Source organism: Rhinolophus sinicus, chromosome 9 (genome assembly GCF_057876585.1).
Source record: "Rhinolophus sinicus isolate RSI-liver-muscle chromosome 9, RSI-T2T, whole genome shotgun sequence".
Classification (NCBI taxonomy): Eukaryota; Metazoa; Chordata; class Mammalia; order Chiroptera; family Rhinolophidae; genus Rhinolophus; species Rhinolophus sinicus.
Genome location: NC_142509.1, coordinates 40514814 through 40541185, shown reverse-complemented (window position 1 = coordinate 40541185; position 26372 = coordinate 40514814). Strand labels below are relative to the sequence as shown.

General features: G+C 52.2%; 2 protein-coding genes across 7 annotated transcripts in view; both read left to right on the top strand.

The window, feature by feature from the left end:
* Positions 1-473: 473 nt before the first annotated feature.
* Positions 474-23729, top strand: CHFR (checkpoint with forkhead and ring finger domains). 2 transcript variants are annotated; one of them, XM_019748731.3, is made up of 18 exons: positions 474-742; positions 4383-4482; positions 7332-7441; positions 8304-8363; positions 8511-8717; positions 10746-10913; positions 12092-12248; positions 12994-13148; positions 13422-13584; positions 14984-15126; positions 16238-16354; positions 16791-16874; positions 17359-17429; positions 18337-18424; positions 19585-19614; positions 20693-20800; positions 21262-21334; positions 22610-23729. In XM_019748731.3, the coding sequence occupies exons 1-18, from the start codon at positions 610-612 to the stop codon at positions 22650-22652; spliced, it is 2010 nt and encodes a 669-aa protein (XP_019604290.3). In that variant the 5' UTR covers positions 474-609; the 3' UTR covers positions 22653-23729. The 2 variants fall into 2 exon arrangements, with proteins under 2 accessions (XP_019604290.3, XP_019604291.3); XM_019748732.3 differs by lacking the exon at positions 19585-19614 and having other exon boundaries at positions 610-742.
* A 1667-nt stretch (positions 23730-25396) lies between these two features.
* The window catches only part of GOLGA3 (golgin A3), a 36269-nt gene continuing 35293 nt past the window's right edge, over positions 25397-26372 (top strand). For 4 of the 5 annotated variants that reach the window (XM_074321232.2, XM_019748770.3, XM_019748771.3 and 1 more), the window contains exon 1: positions 25397-25714. The gene's annotated coding sequence lies outside the window, so the exon portion shown is untranslated. The other variant, XM_019748769.3, reaches the window with a different exon arrangement.

Below are 26372 nucleotides of genomic sequence, written 5' to 3'. Positions count from 1 at the left end.
GTGGAAATGTATCTTAAGTTTTAACATGAGACTTCATTTCTCCTTGGAATCTGTTAGAATTGCTGAACCTCCCCTGCGTCTGCGCAGTTCCAACGCGGCTTTGAGAATTGCTCTCAGTGCCCCGTCTGCAAATTACTCGGTCTCTTTTGCCCCGACTTAACATGGCGCGGAGCGCAGCGGCTTCCCTAGATGCCCGACGACGAAGTCGTCCAGGCCAGCATCAAAGATGGCGTTGAGGCCCGCAGCCTCCCGTCTGCGCACGCTCCTCTAGCTTCCACACGCCCACTTTCTACGGCCGCTCCCAGGACCGCTCTCGTCGCGGTGCTCGATGGGCGCCACCGCCAGCCAATCGCAGGGCGCGGACGCCGCTGGCCCCGCCCCGCGGATCAGCTGAGGGATCCGCGATGTCTGTTGACAGCGGCGGCTTTGCGCCCGGTTCCGGGTTCGGCGCGGGGCGTGGGGTAAGTCGGGCGGTGCGGGCCGGCGGGCGGGACGCGGGCGGAGGCGTGCGGCCCGGGCCGGCGGCCGCGGAGAGGGGCTCCGGGTCGCAGCCTGTCCTTTGCGGACCGTCTCACCCGACGTTTCCGGGTCTCGTCAGATGTGAATCCGATGGAGCATCCCGGGGAAGGCGAGCAGCCGTCGCAGCCGCAGCCGTGGGGGAGGCTTCTCCGCCTGGGCGCCGAGGAGGGCGAGCCGCATGTCCTCCTGAGGAAACCGGAGTGGACCATCGGGCGGAGGAGAGGTGCGGGGCGGGGACGGGGACCGGGCGGGGGCTGGGGACGGGAGCTGGGGACCGCCGGGGCCCCTGGGTGGGGCGCGCTCTGCTATCCAGTTTTTCCGGTGGGATGGGCTGTATCGTGAGCTCCCGTTCATTCCCTTGTGGGTGCGCCCAGTCGCTTCCGGGTGCTTCTGGCAGCTTGTTTAACGCTCGTGACAACTTCATGAAGGGGGTGCACCAATTTATCCCCTAGTCCGCCTTCTCACTCCCTTACCACACGGAGCCTCTTCTCCGACCTCAGTGGCGTGAAATTAGACATCGGTAAGAGAAGGGTCGCTGGAAAACTCACTGATACGTACACACTTCAGTAAAACTCTTAAACAACCAGTGGGTCAAAGAAGAACTCACAAGGGAAATTAGGAAATGCTCTAAGATAAATGAGAATGAAAGTAGAATCTACCAGGACTCATTATAGCGTTCACCTAAAGCAGTGCTTAGAGGGACATTGATAGCAGCAGGAAGCTACGTTTCAAGACTTCAGTCCCAGCTCCTGGAGCCACTCAAATGTTCGTCGCTTTAAAGAACCTGGGAAGCTGCAGTCATGCAGCTACTGAAGGTGCCCTCACCCTCCACACAGACACTCTTCCCGTCATTCTCGCCGCTTTCTGAAGCAGCTCTGGGCGTCCTCTTTCACGAGTGTCGTTACTTCACCCTCCATCATGACGACGCTCCATGTCACACGTCGCTTCTGGTACCGCAATTTCCTGTCAAATTAAAGCATTGCAGTGTGTCCGCAGGCACCTCATTCACCGGATCTGGCACCGTGAGACTAATGGCTCTTCCCCAAAGTCAAAATGATTCAGGACATCGAGGCAGCCACGAGGACGCAACTAAAGACACTCATGAAAGAGGACGCCCAGAGCTGCTTCAGAAAGTGGCGAGAACGATGGGACACGTGTGTTCAAAGCCAGGGGGGGTATTTTGAGGGGGACGAATGGCAATGTGTCTTCTACTGTAGTAAATTTATTTAAACATTCTCCGTATTAATCACATCCCATATATTATTTTTTTCTGAAAATAAATGATCACTATGTTTTTAAAAAGAGAATGACAAAGATTACTGTTTAGAAGCGAATGTTTTGGTTTAATTTTACTCCTTATGATGCACCTGCACCTGTTTTCATTTTCAGGTGGTTTTTTGTTTTATTTTGGTTTGTTTTTTTGCTTTTTTGTGTGTGTTTTTTGGCAGTCTTTAAATCCCAATATCAAGTTAACTATTTTTTTTTTTTTTACAACTTTGAAAGTGTTCACATGTCATTAGGAACTTTTGAAAAATGAACTGATTGCCTTTAGTTGATGTAATAAGTTTGGCGAAGAGCTGAAGTCCTAGAGATAAAACTGCCTGGGTTTCCAACCTGGCATCACCACATAATTTGTTCTGGGTTAACAACTTACCTTTCAGTGTCTTTGTACCCACTTCAGAGAGTCACTGTGAAGATTAAATGAGGTCATCTGTGTGAAGTGCTTAGAAGGAGTGTGTTTTTATTTTAAGTGTGCTTTTCCAGGACCCATCATCAGCTCCAAGTCAAGCAGTTGTTTCAGTCTAGTTGTGGAGGGCGCAGCTCACAGTGGCCCACGTGGGGATTGAAACAGCAACCCTGGTGTTCTGAGCATCATGCTCCAACCAGCCGAGCTAACCAGACTCCCAATCTGCTTCTTAATAGAAGTCCTTTCAGTGAATGTATTAACCTTTCCAGCAAATTTAAAAGTTGTTGTCTTAGTCTGCTCAGGCTGCCATAACAAAATGCCACAGACCAGGAAAATTAAACAACAGAAATTTATTTCTCATAGTTCTGCAGTCTGGGAAGTCCAACACTAAGGTATCAGTCAGTTTGTTTCCCGATGAGAGCTGTCTTCCTGGCTTGCTGTGTTGTCACATGCTGGACAGAGGGAGCTCCGGTGCCTCTTCATATTATAAGGGAGCCCTCTCAGATTAGGGCCCCACCCTAGTGATCTCATTAACCTTTACCACTCCTCACAGGCCCTATGTCTAAATACATTGGGGGTTGGGGATTCAACATACGGATTTTAGGGGTATGCAAACATTCCATAAGACTTGTAGAACTTCATTATATTTATTGTAAAACGATTACATACCTGCTAGATACAAGACATTATTTGGGGGGAAAGGGAGAGCCGAGTTGATGTGTGGGAAGGGAGATGAAGACCCCACTTTCCCAAAGAGCTCCCCATTCTTGGGGAGTGGCAGAAATGTGCACCAACCATGTTTAACCAGCTCAGTGACAAGCAGGGCAAAGCCAAGAACGTTAGACAAAGTATCTCATTTCCTAATTAGAATGCTGATGTTCTGGTGTAGAGAGGCCTGTTAAAACCCCCCCGATGACAGTGTGACAGGTGCAAGCTCTGGGTTTCGGGGAGACTGTCCTGGTTATTATGCACAGTGCACTGGGAAGATATCAGGTGAAAATGGCCGTGGATAAATGTAACAGCACTTCCCATAATGTGAGATGTTTGTAGATAAGACTTCTAGTACTTAACAGTTTACGGAGGCGTAGTTCACATATGGGAAAATTCACCCCCAAAGCTCTCAGTGAGCTTTGAGAAATGTAACCACCACAACAGATGTAAAGATGTAAAACTTCCCATCCCCCCGGAAAGTTCCCTTGTGGCCCTTTGGAGTCAGTCCCCTCCCCACCACCCCATCTCCTAGCAGCCAGCGATGTGAGTTCTGTCCCTGTGCTTCTTTCTGCCTTTTCCAGAGTGTCACCTAAGTGGACTCACAGTACTCTGCCACAGCCTTGTGTGTCTGGCATAATGCTTTTGAGATTCAGCCTTTGCTGTCGCATGGATCAGTAGTTTGTTCTTTCTGTTGCTGAGTAGTAGTCCATCATTTAGATGTACCACTGTTTATTAATTCACTACCATTCATGGACACGTGCATTGCTTCCAACTTGTGCTTATTAAAAATAAAGCTACTAAAACCTTTGTTAGTAGCTGTAGTATATGAACCTATTATAAGCAGATTAGTGATTAGATATTGAAAACCTCCTGAAAGCTTTTATTCTTTTTATTTAAGGAGAGAACAAAGTATTTGAGAATTTTCTCCTTGCATTTAATGAAGATATGACTATATTTACATATAAGTGGATCTCCCCCTTCTGTTTTAAATTTTTGTAAACATGTAAGTGCCTATGATGATTTGCTCAGGCATATATTCTGACTTTGTTATTGCTTCAATTTTGTATGATTCGTGAACCCTTAGGTTACACAGAGAAGAAATTGTAGACTAAGTTAAGATACTGGAGAACTACATAACCAAACCTCTTAGTTTTTTTTAAGGTCTATAATATTTATTAGCCCAGTTGCATATGTATGTGTATTGTAAATTTGTCACCAAGACGCTGTTGACATGTAGCTGCAGATGTTGGGGTATCTTCTAGCATTACCCAGGAATCAGACATGGTCCCTGTCCCTTTACTTTGGATTAACACTTAAGTCCTTTTAAAAACTTTCTTTGTACCTTGTTTGATTACGTGTTGTCTCCTTAAGTACGTCCAACGTGGGTCACAAGCTTTGGTTAAGCAAAGGGCAGTATTGTTCACAGTACCCAGTCATATCCAGCGTGTCCCCCTCTCTGTTTTAGGTTGTGATCTTTCATTCCCTGGCAATAAGCTGGTCTCTGGAGATCACTGTAAAATTACAGTGGATGAAAAATCTGGTCAGGTGTCGCTGGAAGATACCAGGTAAGCTGTTTCTGACTTCTTTTCTGTTTCCTTCTGTAGCTGCAGGAACCTGGCTTGACGCCAGTGGCTGCGGAGAAGAAACGAGGGTTGGTCTTCTGTAAGGCAGTAGTTGGTGGGGTCCTCAAGGTATCAGGAAGTGTACTTTGTGGTCTTCAAGATGGGACACTCAGTGACGTGGGTATCTGTGACCCTTCTCAACTGTATTCAAATTAGAGCAAAAGTATCTCAAAACTTAATAGACAGTGATAAATTTTTGATTCTTGCAAACCTACCTAAGTTAGACTTCTTTCACCCAAATCAAAAATATCTTTCCTTTTTATTCTACATCAAAAGTAGTATGTAACAGTGAAAAGCTTTCCAAAGTCCCACTCACGCATTAAAAGTGCATATGTATTTATTTTGTATTAATGAGGTTTTACTACTGAGGTATACTGTTATATCTGCTTGTCTCACTTTTAACGTCTGCCAAGTAATCGACATGTCAGTACATCTAAATTATCTCATCTTTTGCATGATTATTATGTAATAACTTGTCAGCTTCTTTAATGATGGAAATTTATTATTTTAACTTTTCTCATAAATGACACTGTGGTGACTGTCCGCCCAAACCCTGGGTATTCGCATCTGATTATTTTCTTGTGATAAATTTGTAGGAAGGAGTGCTGTGTCCGAATGTGTCTGTTTGACACCTGGTACAAGGTACAAATGGCAGGTGGCCATCCGTCAGCATGTTGAGAGTGAGCCTTTCCCAGTGGATGATTATTTTGTGAAGGTCAGGCGCTACGAGATTCCTTGGTAACTAACTGTGTTAGGGCCTGAAGACTAGGAATTCGGTTTCACCCAGAGGCACTGGTGCTGCCTTCCTTCCTCTTGGGACAGGAACAGGTGGGGTCCTTCGTCTCCCACCCTCCTGTGTCTCGTCCTGGCTTTCCTGCACTAGCTGTGATAACATTAGCTTCCTATGGCTCTTGTGACAAATTCCTACAAACTTCTGTGACCTTACGGTACAGGAGGTGAAAGGTTCAGCTCAGGTGTGACTGGACTAGAATCAGGGTGTCGGCAAGGCTGGCTCCTCCTGAGGCTGGAGGGGACCCATTCCTGGCCTTTTCCAGCTTCAAGGGCTCAGCATTCCTCAGTAAGGTGGCTGGAGGGAAGCGGTGTCCCAGACATAAGGACCCGGTCAGAGTGAGTGGTGAGTGCAGGGAGACCCTGATGCCTGCCCGAGAGCAGGCGAAGTCCTGGAGAGTGTACACAGCAGAGGGGACACCATGTCGTCCGGGAGAGTGGGAGGGTGGCTCTGAGCAGAGGCCCTGGCCCTTGTGGCTGTGCCGCTGGCTCCGAACGTGAAGCTTTACTTGGACACAGCCACAGCCCATCCGTGGCATGCTGTCTGGCGACTTGCCCGTGACAATGGTCGGATGGGCCCCGTGGGACCATTTCGCCTGAACTGTGTACTGTCTGGCTTGCGGTGTGCCCTTTTTTGCTGACTTCCTGTCCGATTTCCACTCGGAATAATGTCTGCAGTCCCTCCTCCCATCTGATCGGGTCCCTGCCTGTCCCTGCCACCCCTGCCTCTCCCACCAGCCTCGTGGTCCCTGACTGACTGGAGGGACCTCCCACAGGCAGGCCTCGCGTCTTCCGGCTGATGGCCCACAGTAGCAGGGGTCAGTGCTCATGGAGGGAGGGGCAGGCCTGGGGGCCAGGCGAAGCACAGAAGCCAGAGAGAAGCCGGGCGCCAAAGCCAGACGCCAAAGCACGGAGCTGCTGGCGCACGTCCGGATGGCAACTGGAGGACGCTGTGGTGGCGCAGCAGCAGTGGTTAAAGCCCTTGGTCTGGCTGGTTTCCAGTTGGGCCGCCAGTGCGGGGGCAGCAGGCAGACTTTTCCTGCGTAGCGCTGGAGGGGCACTAGTGTGTGTGGTCCCGGAAGTGCTTGCATTGTTCCTGTCAGTGTTTTGCTCTTTTCAAGGTTGTGATTTTTTATTGATGTATAATCTACATTCCATATCCGATTAGTTTCAGGTGTATGTCACCATGATGTGATATTTGTATGCACTACGAAGGATCCCCATGATAAATCTGTCACCGTCTGTCCCCATGCAAACTTGTCACAGTATTAATGCCTGCATTCCCTATACTATACATGACACCCCCGTGACTTGTTTATTTTATTACTGGGAATCTGTGCTTCTTAATCCCGTTCACCTATGTCACCCTTCCCCACCCCTCCCTAGTCTGGTTTCCTGTGTCTGGGAGTCCATTTCTGTTTTGTTGGTTTTCTTTTTTGGATTCTACATATAAGTGAAATCATACACTTTCTCTGTCTGGCTTATCTCATTAGCATAGTGTCCTCTAGGTCTCTCCGTGTTGTCGCAAGTGGCAAGATTTCATTCTTTTTATGGCTGAGTAATACTCCATTGTGTATATGAACCACCTCTTCTTTATCCGATCATCTCCTGACGGGCCCTTGGGTCTCCCACATCTTGGTCATTGTAAATAGTGCTGCAGTGAACATGGGGGTGCAGATATCAAACGTGGTCATAGGGAACTATTGTCCCAGTGGTGGTAGAAAGAGAAAATGTTTAGTATATGTGCTGCCGAAGTGAGCACTACAGAGAAAATTTTTTTTTTAATTTATTGGGGTGATAGTTGTTAGTAAAATTACATAGATTTCAGGTGTACAATTCTGTATTACATCGTCTATAAATCCCATTGTGTGTTCACCACCCAGAGTCCGTTCTCCTTCCATCACCATATATTTGATCCCCCTTACCCTCATCTACCACCCCTCAAGAAAATTTTTAACTCCAGGTTTTTAGTGGCATGAACTGCACTTTTGTTGTCTCTACAGCACCAATGGTACAGTCATTAACAAGCTGAAGGTTGTTAAGAAGCAGACCTGCCTTTTACAGACCGGGGACGTCATCTACTTGGTGTACAGGAAGAGCGAGCCAGAGCACAGTAAGTGGCAGGACTTACTGGGGAGGACACGCGTGGTGGACAGCGGAGGTCCTGTGCACAGCATTGCGAGGCAGACGCTGCCTGTGGGGCTGCTGTGGTAGCAGCCTTCCCTTTGCTGCTCGTGTGGATTCTTGGTGTGAGTCGTGTCTGTTGAAAAATGAGTGTTGACCTTGCAGTCTGAGCCCAGCCATTCTTCAGAAACACCACCGTGGTCGTGAGCCATGCATCTCAAAGTGGCCGCCAAGGAGAAGGGGTTGGGGCTGGGTGAGATTGCATAGAAGAGATCTGAGTTGTGGGGAGGAACGCCTAGAATAGGGAACTGGAGGCCACCGATGGGTCTGCTTTTGGAGACTTTGCAGGAGACAGCAGAGGTTAGACTGGATTCCAGTAGGGCTTTTCCAACTCTGAGCATCTGTCTGGGTTTGTGGAAGAAGAATGACATAGGACAAGGAGAGTTAGGAGAGTCTTTTGAAGGTTACCCCGAATCCGGAAAAGGGGGCAGATGTTCTCAAGGTTTCTGAAGCACAATGAAAGCCAGTCCCTGGCCACAGAGGGGTCTCATGTCGCTCCCAGTAGTTTGAAAGGACAGAAAGACGTGGGTTATTCACCCAGCCGTGCTTTGCTTTCCCTTGTTCTGCCTTCTGACTCCAGACCGTGTTTCCTGGGGCTTATTTATTCTAAAATTGGTTAAGGTGTCTTGGATCATTTGTTTAAAAATCCCTTAAACTGGTGAATGATGTTAGTCACCGATGGTCCAAACAGTCAAGACCAGAGCAGCTGTGAAGTGACTGGAGGGGAGAGCGGAGATGAGCTGGCTCGGCTCGTCGGCCGACCCCGCTCTCATAGGCTCGTTGCCTTCCAGATGTGGCGTACCTCTACGAGTCTTTAAACGAGAAGCGAGGCACGGCACAAGACTCCTCCGGTGAGTGGGGTTACAGCTGCACCTCGGGGGCGCAGGTGCACATCGGGGCTGCCCATCCTTCCGAGGACAGCCTTGCGGTCTGGGATGTGCTGCCGGGCGCCGCGGAGCTCCACCCAAGCCCCGACCCTGCTCCTTCTGTGATCACAGAAGCTAATAAAGAAAACGTGTTCCACGTGACCAAAGCTACCTCAGGTGCAGGGCGAGGTGACGATCCCCAGACCCTGCTATCGTCACCCAGCACTCAGGCATGCTTTGAGGAACCACAGCCATCAACATCCATGTCAGACCTCTTCCCCTCAGCCTCTACCTCTTCCACGGAGCCCGCTGTGCAGCCAGCGCCTCCCTCCAGCACCGGTGAGCTGGGGACCTCAACTTGGGGGTGGAGGGGGTTAGCTGCGTTGCTGTTGTTCACTGGTCTTGACCTATGTTGTTACAGAGACAGATAAGCCACTCGGGAATCCAGAGATTGCATCAGGCTTCAGGCTGTCAGTAGTAGGGTTTCTGTAGTAGTAAACCTTCTTGTTCCATCCCCAAGAGAAATGCTGAAGGTCAGAGTCTATAGGCCCATAGTAGTCATTTTTTATGTTTTTAAAAAAAATTTTTTTATATAAATTTTATTGGTGAATACTGGGGGACAGTGTGTTTTTCCAGGGCCCATCAGCTCCAAGTCATCCTTCAGTCTAGTTGTGGAGGGCGCAGCTCACTGGCCCATGTGGGAATCGAACCAGAAACCCTGTTGTTCAGAGCTCATGCTCTAACTGACTAAGCCATCTGGCTGCCCCTTTTTACGGTTTTATAGGATATAATTCACATGCCATAAAAATCACCTGTGTCTGTGGATCTGCCTGTTCTGGACATTTCATAAAAGTGGGATCACACCATACGTGGCCTTTTGTGTCTGGCACCTTTCACTCAGCATCATGTTTTCAAGACTCATCTACTGTAGCATATTACTTACATCAGTTTACATATGTTGTCCTCACAACATGAACTCTTTACCTCTCCCTCGTACCCAGAAACAACGCATACTGTTCAGCCACAGAATGCTGTGGGCATTTCCACGTCATGTTGTCACAACACAATACGTGTGCGTGTTTCCTAAGTCGGATCACACTGTACATGTGTTTTTGGTTTACTTTCTTAGCTATTCTTCTGTATTTTCATCCATATTATCTTTAGAATTACATTTTCAAGTTGAAAAAAATGCTTTTTGAGATTATGATTTGGGAAGAATTGATATTTTTACAATACCCAGGAAAAATTGTGTTTTTCTCTATTTATTAAACTCTCTGATGTTCTTCAGTACAGTTTTATAGCCTCCTTCACCTAGTTTGGGGATGATTCTCATTTATCCCCAGCATGCTTGCTTTCTCATCCTTACATCATAGACCAGTCTGCACGTTTTGTATGGATTAGAGACCCTCTTCAATCTCAGTGAGTGTGTTTCGATTTGAGACACAAAACCTGGCTCCCAGAACAAAGCACAGAGCTACACAGCCCAGCACTGGCTTGTCAGCTCACCTTCCCTAGACACTTTCTGTCCCTCGCACATGCCTCCTTGTCCTCTTGCTTTTTGTCTTGTGGCTGCAAGATGGCTACCAGAGCTCCAGCCATCACAGCCACATTCAGAGGTAGGAACCAGCAGAGCCTCTGTGAAAGGGACCTTTGTTTCCCGTGGCTCTATCAGCTGCTCAGCAGCAGCAAAGAAATCTCTCCGAGAGGACTCCTCCATTTCATCGGCCAGTCGGCTGTGCTGCTACACAACAGTCCTTATTTTTGTGTCTGTTCTGGTGGGGTTTGGGGAGAGAGGCACAGGAAATGCAGGGATTTAATATGGCTTCTTGAGATGGCAAGTCCTCTTCCATACTGTTTGTACCTACTTCCATTGTTGTGAATTTGGTTTTGTGCCTGCTCATGCTGTCACTCGTTTGTAACACAGGCAGCACCATGGCTCCTATTTGTCGGCCTTTAGGCTTTGTAGCACCCTGCAGCTTCCCTCCCCAGAGTTCCCTTCGCCCCGCTTACTCAGCCACACGCTACAGGCAGCACTCGTCACTCTTCCCAGATCCACGACCCGCTGCTAGCTGAAGAATTACACTCTGATGTACTCTTGTGACTTCAGGGCACCCATGAGCAGCTTCTTAAGCTTGTTAGCAATGCTGCCTTGCAGAAAAGGCTGTGGCCGTAAACGTGCCCTCTGCTCCCCCAGCACAGCGATGGGCGTGAACACATTTAGGAGCTCCAAACTGTGTGAAGGAGTGTTTCTGGTAGCACGTTTCTCTGAAAACGTGGTGTCTTCTGCTCCTGTACCTGGTGTGAATCGGGAGGCTCTCCCCTTCGAGGTGGGTGGGTCCAAACTTCTCCTGCTTGTCTCCCTCACAGCCTCCGGAGGTGCTGGTGTCTCCCCAAAAGGGTCCGGTCCACCTGTGGTGAGGGATGAAATCTCCAGCGTTCCTGCAGCTCTCCTGGACACACAGGGAGCACCTTCTCCTCCGTCAGAACTGCAGGAGCGGGAGGACTCGGAGCCGGCTCAGAAGAGAATGAGAGGAGGTCAGAGCCCCGGGCTCCCTGTGCCCTTGGTCGTGTCCTGCATCGCAGCTCTGTCCTGAAGCAGCCAGTTCTTGAGAATGTCTTGTCTCTCTAGTGGTAGTTTGAACCTCACACTCAAGGTGTTTAGAGAAAGAACCATGCTTTAAAAGACAAGGTTAGGAGATGGTAAAGCGTATTTGGAATGTCGTGATAGGACAGTAGCTGTGTGGCAGACCAGAGAGCAGCCTGAGGGGGGCAGGCGTGGTGAGAAGGCTTCAGGAGGGGGCCTGAGGGTGGTTTATCTGATGCATCAAGTGGGAAGTTGATTGGCTTAAGGAGGGTGTGGAAAGAATCAGCAATAGGTCTGTAAAACACAAGCAAGTATAAAAGTGAAGCCATTTTTAATGCCAGCAAAAATGCGAAGTTGTATAGGGAAGAAAACTTAAGAGTCTACTGTTTGGCTCAGCAGTGAACACTTAAGCATAGTAATGTAAATACGATTCACTGAGCCGACAGTTGGGTGACATACAGTAAATCAGGAAGGGGCTCGGGACAAGAGCCTCCTGCACCCAAACAGACGTCAGGCAATGATGTCTGAAATCAACCTAAACATCGCGTCACAGTTTCAAAACATGGGATCCACACCAAGAGGAACAGCTAAGATACGAAAGTGGCTTCTTCAAAGGAGGGAGACTGACAGTGAGGAGAGGCTGGGCAGAGGCTGCTGCTTTTCGTTCTTTTGAGGAGTCTTAGACTCTCGAACTGTGTGCAAGTCTTTCTTGAATTAAAAATAAAAATCTGTGATTAGCAATGCCTGAGCACTACAGAAAAAGCACCAGCAGAAGAAAAGAAAAATTTAAAGCTCCTGGGAACATCTGAGAGTCTATACTTTCCTGCACTTCCCTGTGTATTCGAGTCATGATTTTTGTTTGCTTAAACATAAATGGTGTTATACACAAGTTGTGTTTGACAGCTGGCGTGTGTCTCTTAGCCATGTCTCCTGAACGCCTCTTAATGTCATTAACCACTCTTCTAAAACAAAGCTCGGCGCACTGGAATACGAGACCTATCATGGGCCTTGAAAATGCGAGCACTGACCAGGACTTCTGTCTGCAGGTTAAAACGTTCCTGAAACAAAAGGACCAAGCATCTGTTTCTCCTTGGCAGTGATAGTCAGAATGCGTCCCTTTCTCTTGCAGACAGGGAGCCCAACCCAAACCTGTGTTTGTTGGTCACAGACCAGTGTGACACCCACCCTGCCCTCGAGGATGCCCGAGCTGCGGCCGTGAAGCCGGACAAGATGGAGGAGACACTCACGTGCATCATCTGCCAGGACCTGCTGCACGACTGTGTGAGGTGCGCACACCGCAGGTGGCCACGGGCTCCGCAGGTGCTCGTCCCATGGGGGGCTGCCGTGGAGAAGCGGGCTTTCGGGTCATGTTTGGGGTTGCGTCCGCTGACGGTACTGTTGCCATTTTACTTGAACAGTTAACAAGCCAAAAACCTGGCCCCGGTGACCGAGGCTATAGAGAGCCCACAAAACTGGTATGGTGATAGCTGTGGCTGGCACGGTCGTGTCTGACCTCAGTGGCCCGGTCCACTGCAGACATGAGGAAATGTGTGGTTAACAGAATGCAGGTCCCAGGAGGGGCCTAGGGAGAATGTCCTTGCTTTTCTGCAGGAAGAGTTAGAGCCTGTCTGGCTTTCGGCCTCAGTGCAGACGTTCGTGCACTCTGTCTCAGTTCCTCATATTCCTGACATCAAAGTGCGCTCTCTGTGCCTCCCACACACAATTGCCACATGGCCTCTGGTTTCCTTTGATTGACAAGGACTGAGTTAGTCGTTCAGGTCCACCAGGGGACGCAAGCGCAGCCAGCAGTGGCTCCACGCAGACGTCCAGATTCCCTGCCCTGCTGAGGACAGGGCTTGGGCGGGTGGTTTGCTCTTGTGTCTCGTTACGACCCCTCAGCCTGAGCAAGGCCATGTCCTCCCGGGGAGAAGCAGCGTGGCCCGGAGCGCAGGTGCCCTGGGTGTCCCTGGGTCTGGGGCCACTGTGCCGCAGGCGCGTGTGGCCCCGTGCAGCCCTGCGCTTGGCCCCCAGCCTGCAGCCCTGCTTGCACACCTTCTGCGCGGCCTGCTACTCGGGCTGGATGGAGCGCTCCTCGCTGTGTCCCACCTGCCGCTGCCCGGTGGAGCGCATCTGTAAGAACCACATCCTCAACAACCTGGTGGAGGCCTACCTGCTCCAGCACCCAGGCAAGTGGGCCACCGCCTGTCCCCTGGGCCTACCTCCTGTCCCCCGGGGCTGCTACTTGTTCCCCCTGGGCCCGCCGCCTGTCCTCCGGAGCTGTTGCCTGTCCCTTGGGGCCTGCCACGTGTCCCCCCGGGCCCACCATACGTCTCCCGGGCCTGCCACCTGTCCCCCAGGGCTGTTGCCTGTCCCCCATGCCTGCCACATATCCCTGTCCCCCAGCCCGGCTGCCTGTCTCCTGGGCCACCTGCCAGCAAAGCTGTGTGCTTTCCTTCCAGACAAGAGCCGCAGCGAGGAAGACGTGCGGGGCATGGCCGCCAGGAACAAGATCACGCAGGACATGCTGCAGCCCCGGGTCCGGCGGTCTTTCTCTGATGAGGAGGGCAGTTCGGAGGACCTGCTGGCACTGTCGGATGTGGACAGCGAGTCCTCGGACGTCAGGTAAGCCTGTGCCGCCATCAGCTGCCTGGGTCTGCCACTTGTCCGGTGACCAGGCAGTCCTGTAGCGCAGGGGATGTTTCTCATGTGTCGGGGGCTTGTGGAAAGGCTGGTCACCCGGCTCAGACGGGGCGGTCCTGGGAGACCTTGCTATATCTACGTAGAATGTTGCTGGCTCCTGACTCACAGGGCAAGGCCACGGCATTTAAAAGAAAAAAAACTCCCAAATGCATCTGTCATAAAACTTAGCAATTAGCGGTCAGCAAAAACCCAAAATAACTTCAGTGCAAACATTATGTTGTGGACCCATCTGGCCATTCATACGTGTGTCACACGCGCTTCCTTTTTACCAAAGTAGGTTGTGATATGCTTAGAAATGAATACTTTATGAAGGTGGGACTCTGCTACCTGTATGACTTTGTATTTTTCCGATGTTTTGAATTCAGAAACAATGCTGCGTTGGTAGTTTGTGCTTGTGTCCAGTTGTTTCCTGGAGATGAGCACATGGGTGTGGGCAGTCAGGTCAGAGCGAGCGGGGGACGCTCCACAGGACTCCTGACGTCTGTGTCATGGGTGCCCATCAGCACGACCCCACAGGTGGCACTCCCTACCAGTGAGGCTGAGAGCGTCTTCTCTCGGTTTTTTATTTTTCTAGTCAGGTCCTACCTGCTCTTGCCTCAGTGGCTCCTGCCATTAGTGGCAGGCTCAGGATGGCGTGCTCTGACTGAGATGAGGGTCGAGTCCCTGTAGGTCTTCCCCATGGGTTCTCTGTACCTATGCAGGGTTTGAAAGCTCAGCTCAAGTGCACCGGGCTTCTGCTGGCCACCGTGGAAGCTCCCTGCGGACGGCCTTGTCCACCCGCAGTCAGTGCATTTCGCTCTGATTTTTACAATGTGGACATTTCCTGGGTGGCCTGGTGACCGTCCTGAGTGCCCTAGGGGAGCTGAGTGTGCCTCTGGATGTAGGTCACAGCTCACCCAGCGTCAGACCTGAGAGAGCATGTCCTGCCCAGTGTGGGGACTGAGCAGCTGCACCCCTGGGAATGTCATGGCAAAGCGAGGGTGGGCAAAAGACGTTTTAGGACCCCAGGAGCAGCTAAGGGGGTGAGGGCGCTGGAGGCCATACAGGAAGGGGGAGCCTGGGGACGGCAGAGAGCAGAGCCCTCTGTTTCGGGGTGAGCACCAACCGGGTACCAGGCAAGGCCATACCATCATTCCCCTTTACACACACCGGGCAACAGCATATGATCCAGAGCTGAGACGTGAAGTGGGACCGAGGTGCCCGAGTGGAGAAGGCACCGGCAGGCTCGGCGACCTGGCCCTGTTTCGTCATCAGGGTGGGGCCATTGTCACCACCCACGTCGCTCCTCCATGTTCTGGGTCTGTGTGTGCTTTGCTTGCAGCCAGCCGTACATCGTGTGCAGACAGTGTCCCGAGTACCGAAGACAGGCTGGGCAGCCCCTCCCCTGCTCAGGGCCCGGCAGTGCGCAGGGGGCACCGCAGGCCTCCGGGGACACACCGTCGGCACCTGCCGGCGTCACAGCAGGTAAGACGGCCGCACCTTCCATGCTGTCCCTCGGCTGTGACCACTCGGGCTGCGACTAGCCTTTCTGCTGGCTTCTGTCTGCTGTCCTGTCGCCTGCCTCAAGCAGTCTCCCCACCTCTTGTAGCTCGTTGCTCCTCCTAATCTGTCTTGGGCTAAGAGGCCAGACAGTCACCTTGTCCACCTGTGGGCCACTGTCCTGGACACCTGAGATTCTGTCTTGATTCTAACATCCAATCCCTACAGCCCACTGCTTCAGGCAGTTGCTGTCCCCGGCGGTGCTTGCCAAACCAAAATGACCATTCCACATAGGCGCCTCCAGTGAGACCAGCCTCTTCGCAGTGATGGCCTTGGTGTTCCCAGAGCCATCCTGAGTGTTATCTGCCCCCTGCCTGTGTGCAGTGGCCAGGTCCCCAGCTGCCATAAAGAGAGGGAAACTGGACCTGTGGAATCTGTGGTTCGTAGCCCACAAGGGCCCAGCCTCTTAGCCACTGTTGGCCAAAGCCCACCACAAGGCCTCCGACCCAGGATCATGACCCAGAGCCACCGACGCTGTGCCTGGGTCTCCATGTAGGCCGCATGGACAGGGATGGCCAGGGCATGGCTTCGGCACCTCCTGACCCTGCCACTCACCAGAGGGGCTCCGTGGTTTGCAGAGTGCAGGCGCAAGTCCCCCTTGGGACGGGGCCTGGAGCAAGTGTGGGCGCTCAGACTCTCCATATGGGTGCGGAGCTGCAGGGCTGGGCCCCACGGACACAGCTTCCGGGATGGGCCATACAGTGTTGCCCTCCAGACCTGTATTGTTTTATGCTGTGTGCTCAGTGGCCCACCCTTCTTTTAGAGGAAGTGGGGGGAAATCTTGACGTGATCTTGGAAATCTAGCTACAACCACGGAACCAAAAGATAACTGGGTTTTTTTTCATTCTAATTAAACTCCTTCATTTTGATGGCTGCCTGTCAACTGGCTGTTTGGGACACTGGTCTGAATTCTCCCTGGGTGCTCTTGTGGGTCTGTCTACCGTCGTGTGCCCTTTCTAGCTGCCCCCAGAAGTGGGCTGATCGGCTCTTCGGGCCTGTGTCCCGACTCCCCGGCTGAGTGTTGTCTGTTCTGCAGCCCAGGACTACGTGTGCAGCCTGCAGGGAAGCCATGTCACATGTACCTGCTGCTTCCAGCCCATGCCTGACCGGAGGGCCGAGCGCGAGCAGGACCCCTGCATCGCCCCCCAGCAGTGTGAGTGAGGGCGTGTGTGCCGCCAACGCCTGCCGCCCCACCACAGGGCCCCATGTGTCCTTGCAGGCTTGGGGTTTGAAGTCTCCTTGACTCGTGTGTGGGGTGCGTAGTAAGGATGTGGCTGTTTTCCATCTGTATGGTCAGTGTCCCCATGTGGCCACGCTCTGTCACCATCTCTCCCAGCACCTGACGAGGCCAACCCCACCATGCCCAGGGTTTCTATACATGGTGCTGCTCCTTCTGAGGCCACATCTCATGTCTGTCCCCACATCAGGGCCACAGTAGTTCTGTGTGTCACTTTAAATCTAGTAGGTGAACTGTGATGCCTTGACTTATCGTGTGGGGATGCTGTTAAAGGCAAGCTTGTCACTTAGTGGCCACTCGCATAGATTCCTCACCAAGTGGCCTGCCTGACGTGTGTGCTCTGTGCCCACAGGTGCTGTGTGCCTGCAGCCCTTCTGCCACCTGTACTGGGGATGCACCCGGACAGGCTGCCTCGGCTGCCTCGCCCCTTTCTGTGGTAATGCCGGCCCTTCCGCCAAGTCTCTTGGGTGGTGACGGGGTGGCATGGCGTGTGTGCCCGAGCAGGGGGACGCCCCTGATGGTCTCCACCAAGTAGCTACCTTTTCCCGCCATGTTGCTTAAGTGAGCCATTCTCAGTGTCAGTACGTGTTAGCTCACACCCCCGGTGACTGAGTTCAGAGTCAGGAGGGTTTATTATTTATGTGCGAGGAACACCACCAGCAAAAGGCTGTCTGGCTACCGCAGTCAGACTGGTGACCCCATGCCAGGCGCTGAGGACACTCAGACAGCTGGCCATATCGGGAGGGAGTGGCATGCAGGTCATTATCCTTGCTCTCAGTTTTAAAGTATATTTGTCTTGGAATCTCTTACCCGTTCTGGATTCTATAATGGAGGAAATTTGGTTATCGTAACTGTCGGGTGAACGACACTTTCGTAAGATTTCCATTGAACGGTAATGCCACTTCCCTCCATCCCGACAGAACTCAACCTGGGCGACAGGTGTCTGGATGGCGTGCTCAGCAACAACAACTACGAGTCCGACATCCTGAAGGTACCGGCCCCTCACGCGGGCGAGTCAGGCTGGGGCCCAGAGAGGCCTCCGGAACCTTCCCACTTAGCTCAGGGCCTCTGCGTCTCTGACTCGAGCTGCCGCTGATTGGCAGCTCCCTCTGGGTGTGTGTCTGTTTCCCATATTCCAAAAACTAGGTGTTCCCTTTGTACCCCTCAGCTGTGAGTCCACGGATTGCTTCCCAGGGCTGCAGCCCTGCTCACCCCACGCAGAGGGTATCTGGTGGGGCGGGGGCACTGCGCCTAGAGGGCGCGGGGCTTCTCTCTGGCTGTTCTTCCTGACTGCCTCCTGCACACATTTCAGTAAGCTGGCCGGCTCTTAGAATATTCCAGTATATTTAACTACACATTAGTCTCGTGCCAAAAATTTTGCTTTTGCCCCACACACGGCACCGCACACACACTGCTGAACCCTCTGCGCCTGCTCAGGTGCCCACTTCCTTGTAGTTGGCACAGGGCAGGGTGGGGGCCAAGGAGCTCCCTGTATCTGAGGGCAGAGCAGAGCCAGACCGTGGCTTCCTGTCGTGTGGTCCTGGGCCTGTCGCTGCCCTGTGGCTGCTCCGGCCAAGGCTAGGCATGTCACACCCCCGATGGGTCCGCCCTCTAGAGAGTATGTGACTCCACGGTAACGTGCTGAAGCCAGCCTGCCTGTTGAGGCTCCCAAGAAGCATGTGGACAAGAACCCTTGGCTCTGGTCTGGATGTGACCATGTCGGCCTGGGCGTCCTGGTCCGTGTGCCTGTGCGGCCATCCTAGGCCATGATCTCAGAAGAGCCCCCCCAAAGGCATGCAACGCCAGTCCTTAGCTGCCCCACCAAACACCTGCCACGTCTAGGGCCGAGGGCCTTTCATGAACCATTTATCTCTCTTGCTCTTGTCTCCCCATCACAGAATTACCTGGCAGCCCGGGGTTTGACATGGAAGAACATGCTGACCGAAAGCCTCGGGGCCCTGCAGAGGGGCGTGTTCCTGCTGTCTGGTGAGCTCGGGGCCTCAGTTTCCCCTGGAACCCGGTGCCTTTGCTGCTGTTAGGAGCAAACCAGCAGGCCACCCCCGGGCAGTGCCACCATCTGCTCTCCCGCACTCAAGTTTCGGCCTCTGCCCACACTGACAGACACAGACAGAAAAGTCCCAGTACATTGGGATTTTTGTGCAAGTTGGCTTTGAGTCCGTGGTATACATTCCAGGATCTTTTCTACCATAGGGGAGGGGAGGGAGGGCACAGCCAGAGAGGTGTTGGCCCCACCACCTGTCAGCGCTGAAATCCTAGGGCAGGTTGTTCCCAAATCCTCAGGGACCTCTGCCTGTCATTCGGCATGTTGGTGACTCCTGGAGGCTTGTCCCTTCTCCCAGGGACACTCAGTGCATTGTGTTGTGATTTCTGTCACAGAGGGAGGCTGTAGAAAAAATCAAGTGATTTATTTTCTGACACATAAATTATTAGAAAAGACGAGAGGTTTGCTGGGAATTGCAGGCTGTTGCTGTTTTGGGAACACACTCCAGGGAGAACCTTGGGTGTTCTCTGCTGGGACAGCTCTGTGTAGTTGCCTCAATCAGTCAGCTGGGTCTTAACCCCCTCAACTTTTTCATAGCTTACTGTTTTTATAAGATTGACGTTGTTCTCAAAGGAAATGGAAGTGGCACAGCGAAGGATGGAGGATAAAGTAAAATCATCAGAAATCCTACCATCGAAAAATTGACCCAGTGCTAATATTTTCAGGAGCACCCCTCTAAGCACATTTTTCATAAATAAAATCCTAACACATGTGCAGTTTCATAACTATTCACTCAACAGTATGTCTGGGACCCTTTCTAGGCCAAGAAAGATGTGTACCTTGATAGTGAATTGTTACACAGTATTCTAACATAGTTTGCTTACCCAGTTCGTTACTAAGAGTATTTAGGTTATTTCCACTTCTCACGATCTGAAACTGCACTGCACCTGTTGTTTGTGCAGCTTCGTAGATGTGAAAACTTGTCCTCTTAAGATAGATAAATAAATAGGGTTGTTGGACAGTGGTTCGCACAGTTGACACAAGCACAGTTGAGACTTTGTCGCATTAACTGTCCCTGGGGAGGTGCCTGGGGGTTTGAGGGCCTGTGTCCCCCAGAGCCTGTCTCCCCACACTTGCCTTTCAGGTCTTGCAAATATGAAAGAGGCCAACAGTGGTATGTTGTTGTTTCCTCTGCTGGTCCGTGATTATTAACAGAATTGGAGATATTCTTGTTTAATGCATCATGTGCTTGACGGGACTTTGGCCCATATTTATGTCAGGTTATTTGGATTTGGGGGTAGGGATCTGTGTGACATCTTTGTCACTTAGGGCCCAGCAAGCTGTCATTTATGTTGCTTTGTTTCATTAGTATCTCACATTCGTTGTGTTCCCATTGTGATGTTTAATTGTAGGTAGTCAGATTTATAGATCCTTTCTTCTGCACATTTAGTTCTCAGGGCATACTCAGAAATGGTTCAAGTGAAAAATAATAGTCATTCCTCTTAGTACTTTTTTCAACTTTTTTTTTAAAAGATTTTATTGGGGAAGAGGAACAGGACTTTATTGGGGAACAGTGTGTACTTCCAGGACTTTTTTCCAAGTCAAGTTGTTGTCCTTTCAGTCTTAGTTGTGGAGCGTGCCATTCAGCTTCAAGTTGTCCTTTCAGTCTTAGTTGTGGAGGGCGCAGCTCAGCTCCAGGTCCAGTTGCCGTTGCTAGTTGCAGTGGGCACAGCCCACCATCCCTTGCGGGAGTCGAGGAATCGAACTGGCAACCTTGTGGTTGAGAGCCTGTGCTCCAACCAACTGAGCTGAGCCATCTGGGAGGCAGCTCAGCTCAAGGTGCCATGTTCAATCTTAGTTGCAGGGGGCGGAGCCCACCATCTCTTGCGGGACTCGAGGAATTGAACTGGCAACCTTGTGGTTGAGAGCCCACTGGCCCATGTGGGAATCGAACCAGCAGCCTTCGGAGTTAGGAGCATGGAGCTCTAACTGCCTGAGCCACCGGGCCGGCCCCACTTTTTTCAATTTTTAAAAAATATTTAAATTTTTTAACCAAGTGGAATTATTTTGCTGTAAGGAAATAAGTTGGTATCTAGATTGGTTGTGTCCTTGTTTTACAAACGTCCAGCCCATTGTCTGTACCCCATTTATGGATCAGTGTGTTAGTTCCCCACTTATTTGCAAAGCCACGTCTGTTCTGCCATTCTGGAAACACGACTGGCCATGCCCATGTGAGGCTGTGTCCCTTTCAGATTACAGAGTCACGGGGAACACCGTGCTGTGTTACTGCTGCGGCCTGCGAAGCTTCCGAGAACTGACCTACCAGTATCGGCAGAACATTCCTGCCTCCGAGTTGCCAGGTGAGGAACCCAGCTCACCGCTGTTTGATCTGGCTTCTACACACCCTCCTACAGAGCTCTCTGGGCCTGGGCTCCGTGTTCTTTGCAAATGTCTGCTTCAGCCTGGTGAAACCCAGCCGATGGCTGCCTCAGGGCCATGCCATGGCTTCTGCCATATACCTGGTGCGAGCTCAGGCCCTGGGTCTGCCTGCCTGCCTGCCTGCCTGCCTGCCATGGGCTTCTCAAACAAGACGCACAAAGAATCCCAGAGACAACTAGAGTAATCTCATTTCCTAAACTGGGGTTTTAGTTCAATACTTGTTTCCCTGTCCTGCCATCTAGGAACAGTCGAGGGACTAGTTAAAAGTGTGACAAAATGCTGTGCGTTTCTACTGCAGTCTCTCTTTGTGTCTCAATTCACTGAGCTGTTAGTATGTATGACGTATGTCCCTGACACACGTATGATGTTTTTCTCCTCCCAGTGGCTGTGACGTCCCGTCCTGACTGCTACTGGGGCCGCAACTGCCGCACCCAGGTGAAGGCCCACCACGCAATGTGAGTGAGACGTGCCGTGGGCTGGGGGCATGTGCCAGCGCAGGTCCTCGCGTCTGGGCAGGGGCTGGAGCAGTCCCACAGAAAGGAAGACCCTCCTCTTCCTGAGAGCTAGGTGACTTAACTGTTTTGCCAAGCTGACATCTCAGATGTTAGCAGTATTCGTGAACTAGACAGCCACCTGCTTACAGCTGTGTACCGCTGTGGTTCCTGTTTCTGTGGGGTCACATGATACACACACAAGTGTCGTCAGGTAGAAGTTCTGCTCCCTGTCACCTCATTTTGTGAAACATTTGCATGGAAATGTTCCCACCTCTGTGTCCCCAGAGCACAGCCCTCATCCCCAGTGACGACATCAGCGCTTTCCAGATCGGTGGCCGTGGTCACTGAGAAACTCCTCCCCAGCCACTGGCGGTGTGCTGTGAGCAGGTGTCTGACCGCTGTAACGGTCACTCCCCCGCTCCCCGGGGAGCTCCCAGGGGCGTAGTCACGGGATGTCCACACTGCATGTGGTCGTCACAGGAATCAGCTCACCTCCCTTTTAAGCTGTGGCCGAGGTAGTCGTACAGTCAGTCATGTGGAGTGAGGCTGTATGAGGTGACTGGTCCCCAGTCGACTAGCTGTGGTTCATATGGAAGTACACTTGACCCTCGAATAACGCAGGTGTGAGCTGCATGGGTCAGTGGAAAATACCCGAGCACGAGTGGGCCGCGCAGTTCACATGCGTTGTCCAAGGGGCAGCCGTCACGAGAGCAGTCTCAGTGCAGGAGACATGCTGAGCTCAGGAAAAGGTGCAGCCCTCGGAGGCTTGAATGACGCTGGACTGAAACCCTTGCTTTGTGCATCCACACTTCTGTTCGACAAGATTTCACTAGAAACGGCGGTGCTTCCTTCATAAAAACCCGGGAAACACAGCAATGGCATCGCCTTCTTCCTCTGCAGAGGCCGTGCTCCTGCTAGACAGGAAGGGGGCAGTGCTGTCCCCCCACATACACATGCATCACCCTGTGGTGGCCACTGGTGCCATGGAGATGCCAAGGATGCACAGCTTCCAGTCTCGTCTCTAAGGAAATTACCTACAATGTTCACTTCTGTTTTAAACTTTAAAAGGGGAGAAGGAGGCCTTTGGGGTGAGCATCTGTGGTGGTGCTAAGCGGGGGCCGCTGTAAGCCCCACCGGCGATTCCTGTGTAGACCGCCCCGTGTGCCCTCTCGAACTTCACCTGTCTGAGTGCTTCTTGGAGGTTCTCTGTGTAATGTGACTGTTTTCTCCCTGCAGGAAATTCAATCATATCTGTGAACAGACGCGGTTCAAGAACTAAGCACTGGGAAGCTCCAACACGGCCTGGGAGTACAGGAGTCACTGACAGCGTGTCAGGAAACACCGAATCTTACCGTTTTCAGGGCATTTTACAGTCCCCCTCGGGATGCTGGGGGCGTCTGTGCCTGGCACTCTGCTGGGATTGTTTTCTCTTGGGAAGCATACACGACCACCCTCTGAGCTGGGGGCCAGCCGAGGCCATCGGCCCATTGAGGCGATGACAGCAGGTTTGCTGTGTGTACCTTTCCCAGCACTGTGGCTAAAGCGAAAGTCTTTCTTCAAGAAGAGTTTGTCAGAAACGTGTTGTTTGAGGAAAAGCAGCCAACGCTCAGCCTGCAGCGGTACGGTGCCCTGCTGCCGAAAGCCACGACGTCTTCTGTATTTTTATTTTAATAGGTTTGGTGCTTAACTCCTAATGAGATTTAAATACCACAAACTGTAGCACAAATAATATAATTCATACTTTACAAATTGATAAAAATTGGGGATAGTATGGTATTTGAAAGAATAAACATGTTCCTGTTTATTAAAACAAATCATGAGGTGTCCAGAACTGCCAGCCCTGGACCCCAGCATTGAGTGCGCGGCCCCCCAGGTGTGTGAGTTGGCTCACCACCACCCCGAGCACAGCACTGGTCCCTGCTGCCCCTCCATCAGCACAGCTGCAGGCCCCACCCAGCTGTCCCTGTGTCCTTTACTCCTCCCCTGGGTGGCCAGGGTGCCAGGTGCATGTCAGCCCTGGTGACCCCAGCCCACTGGAGCAGCCCCTTCCTGCCGAGAGCATGAGGGCTTTTGCTTCCACCAGTCCTTGATCTTTCCTCCTGCGTTGGGTTTGCCATGCCATCTGGAATAATACTTGAAATTTTGTGTTTTGTAAAAGAAAAAAATGTTTTTTATTTTTCGTGAAAAGCACCTGTTATGTTTGTTTGCAAAATTGTAACTTTTTTGCTTCTCAGGAATACAGTTTTCAACTGTTGACTTGCTCTTGATACAGACTCTGAGAAGCAGCACCCTGTCTGCGGACGAAGGCCTCCTACCTGCGCGCTAATAAACACGCCGTGTCTGTTTCTCTCCCCTGCATGTTTGTTCATGTGTCGGCTGTGATGTGCCCCCTCCCACCACGGGGACAGGTGGCTGCAAATATCACTAGTCAGTACGTACTAAGGAGCGTGCCACCCAGCTGGCCCTTGGGAGCACATGACCTGGGCGTGGGTCCCAGGTCTGAACACAGTTGAAAAGGCACAGGACCTCTTGGATCTGCCAACCAAGGGAGCCACAGCTTTGTGTCTAAGCCCCAGGCTCAGCTTGTGCAGGAGTGAGGCTGCCCCTCTGCACGTTAGGACAGTGGCTCATCACCCCCTCCCCAAAAGTAAGAAGAAAGACCCGTCTCTTGGAGGATGTCTCAGCTTTCTTTGCCTAGGTTTGAACAGAAAATGTGGCTTTCCTTGGGCTGTGCCGGATCCGCCTGCTGCGCCCTCCTTGCGGGCCAACTCCCTGGGACCTGGGTTCCCATTGCTATGAGTGCAGGCTAAGAAAACACCTTGTTGGCTGTAACCCTGGGGTGAAGCCTTGGGACCAGGGTGGTGTTCTCCAGAACCACTGTTTTACAGAGCTGGACAGGTGTGCACCCCACAATGTTTTTATGACCCTCTGTACTTGTTTCTCAGGCCCCTCCCAGCCCACAGGTGTGTCAGAGCCCTGCCCGCACCTGCAGTGCAGGCTGCCTGTGGGGCATGTGGCTGGCTTGTGCAGAGGGAACTGCATGCTTGTCTCTGGTTTCTCGGGCCCAGCCCTGGAGCAGGTTCAGCTGCATCCCACAGCCTCTCTCAGCCCGTCCCCAGCCCAAGTCCCACTTGGGTTCCCAGTGCCACATGCTGTGTTATTTCTCTGTTGCAAGTGTGTGCTCTTGCTTCAAATACCCTCCTTTCTATTCTATCCTTTGAGAAATCAGCAAAAGTGAGTGTAGCAGGGGTAAGTACAGACCTAAAGTGGAGAGACATACCATGTTCATGAATGAAAAAAACAGTAAAGATGTCAGTTCTCCCCAAATTGATCTATAGTTTTATGGGGATAAAGAAAGGATTTTGTAGACAGACAAGTTTATTCTAAAAATTATATGGAAGGGCATGGGCCCCAGCATAGCTAAAGTAATCAGGAAAAAGGATAAAGTGGGAGGAATCACCTACCAGATATTACAGCTTTCTGCAAAGCTACTGTGTGAGGTTGTCGTGTTGGCAGAGGGATAGACTTGGCGATCATGGAACAGAGAACCCGGAAACTCCCACACAAGCAGCCAATAATCCATTTTGACAAATGTGCAAAAGCAACTTAATGGAGGAAGGATAGTCTTATTCAGTAAAAGGTGCTGGAACAATTTGGTATCTAGGCAACGAAGGAAAAAAAGCCGCCTAAACCTCAATACTAATGCCAACTTTCTGTGTGTGTGTGTGGGGGGGGGGGGGTTGAAAAGGTAAAACGTTACCATGGTTCCAAAGCAGGAGTCAGTTGCATTGGCAGCTGAGAGATAAATAAGGACTACCGCATTGGGAGATCGGGGGTTTGGGGTGCGTAGGGGCCTCGGCGTCCCACCTCCGCGCCGCCGGGACGCCCACCCCGCCTTTCCTAACCACGCCTCCAACGGGCCCGTGGCAGGGAGAGTGGCCACGCCCACAACCTGGCAAATTGGGCGAGGCGGGGGCCAGAGCCCTGGACACTCCACTTCCGGCGGAAGCTCAACTGTCCGGCTTCCTCTCGGAGTTGGTCCTACAAGTCAGGAAGCGGCGCTTCTAAACGGGAAGGCGCCGCAAACTCACTTTCTGAAATCCTCCTCGGGCCAGTTGTGAGGGGGCTCCATCCCGGCCCTGCGGCCGGAGCAGCCCCTGCCCCAGGGCGGCTGCTGGCGAGAAGAGGACGTTCTCTCTTTCGGAACGGAAGTAGCGCACACAGGCTGTTTCCGGGGGGCCGGAGGCCGTCGTCGCGCCGTTCCCCGCCCCGCCTCTCGCGCGGCCACGTCTCCGCTGAGCAGCCGAGCCGGGCCGCTGCCGCGGTTTCCTCAGCGCCGGGGTGAGGGTCGCGGAAGCTCCCCGACCGGGACTCCGGCCGGAGAGCGCGCTGGGCTGCCCTGAGACCACGGCGCGGTCGGGGCGAAGGCCGGGAGGCGGGCGAGGGGCGGCGGGGCCTGGGCGGGCCCCGAGGGCCGGCGGCGACGCCCCGCACTGGTCGCGCTCCTCACCGTTGGTAGCTCGAGGCCTGGAAGCCGGCTTGTGCAGGTGTTAGCGAACCTGGCTTCGTAAATGTCCTTGCATTCGAGTCCTCCGAACGCTGTCTGCGCGTGACGGGGCTTGATTTGTTCCAAAGGCGCCCGCAGCTGCTGTTGGAGCTGCGTAGGGACCGCCGGGCCGCGCAGGAGCCGTTTTGCACAACTCCTGTCAAGATGACAAGCGTGACGTGGTGTCGCGTGGTCAGTGTGAAGCCAGGTTTAAAGAATCCGTGTGGCTTTTTGCGTCTCCCTCCTGGACTGCATCTCGTTTCCGGCTGCTTAGAGGGGTTTCTCCGGTGCAGTGACACTGTCCAGAGGCAGTGGGCCAGGCATTGTCCCTGGTGCGAAGCAGGTGAACAGCTCAGGCTTCATTCAACAAACGTTTGTTGCCAGTCAGTCGTGCGACGGGCGCTGTCATTGTAGGCCCTGAAACACAAGGCGTGCAGTCGTGTCAGGGCCCCT

Coding starts and splice junctions, on each gene's coding strand:
- CHFR (XM_019748731.3), top strand. CDS start 610: ATGGAGCATCCCGGGGAAGGCGAGCAGCCGTCGCAGCCGCAGCCGTGG. Junction 8,364..8,510: donor CACGGCACAAGACTCCTCCG/GTGAGTGGGGTT, acceptor CTGTGATCACAG/AAGCTAATAAAGAAAACGTG. Junction 20,801..21,261: donor TCCTGCCTCCGAGTTGCCAG/GTGAGGAACCCA, acceptor TTCTCCTCCCAG/TGGCTGTGACGTCCCGTCCT.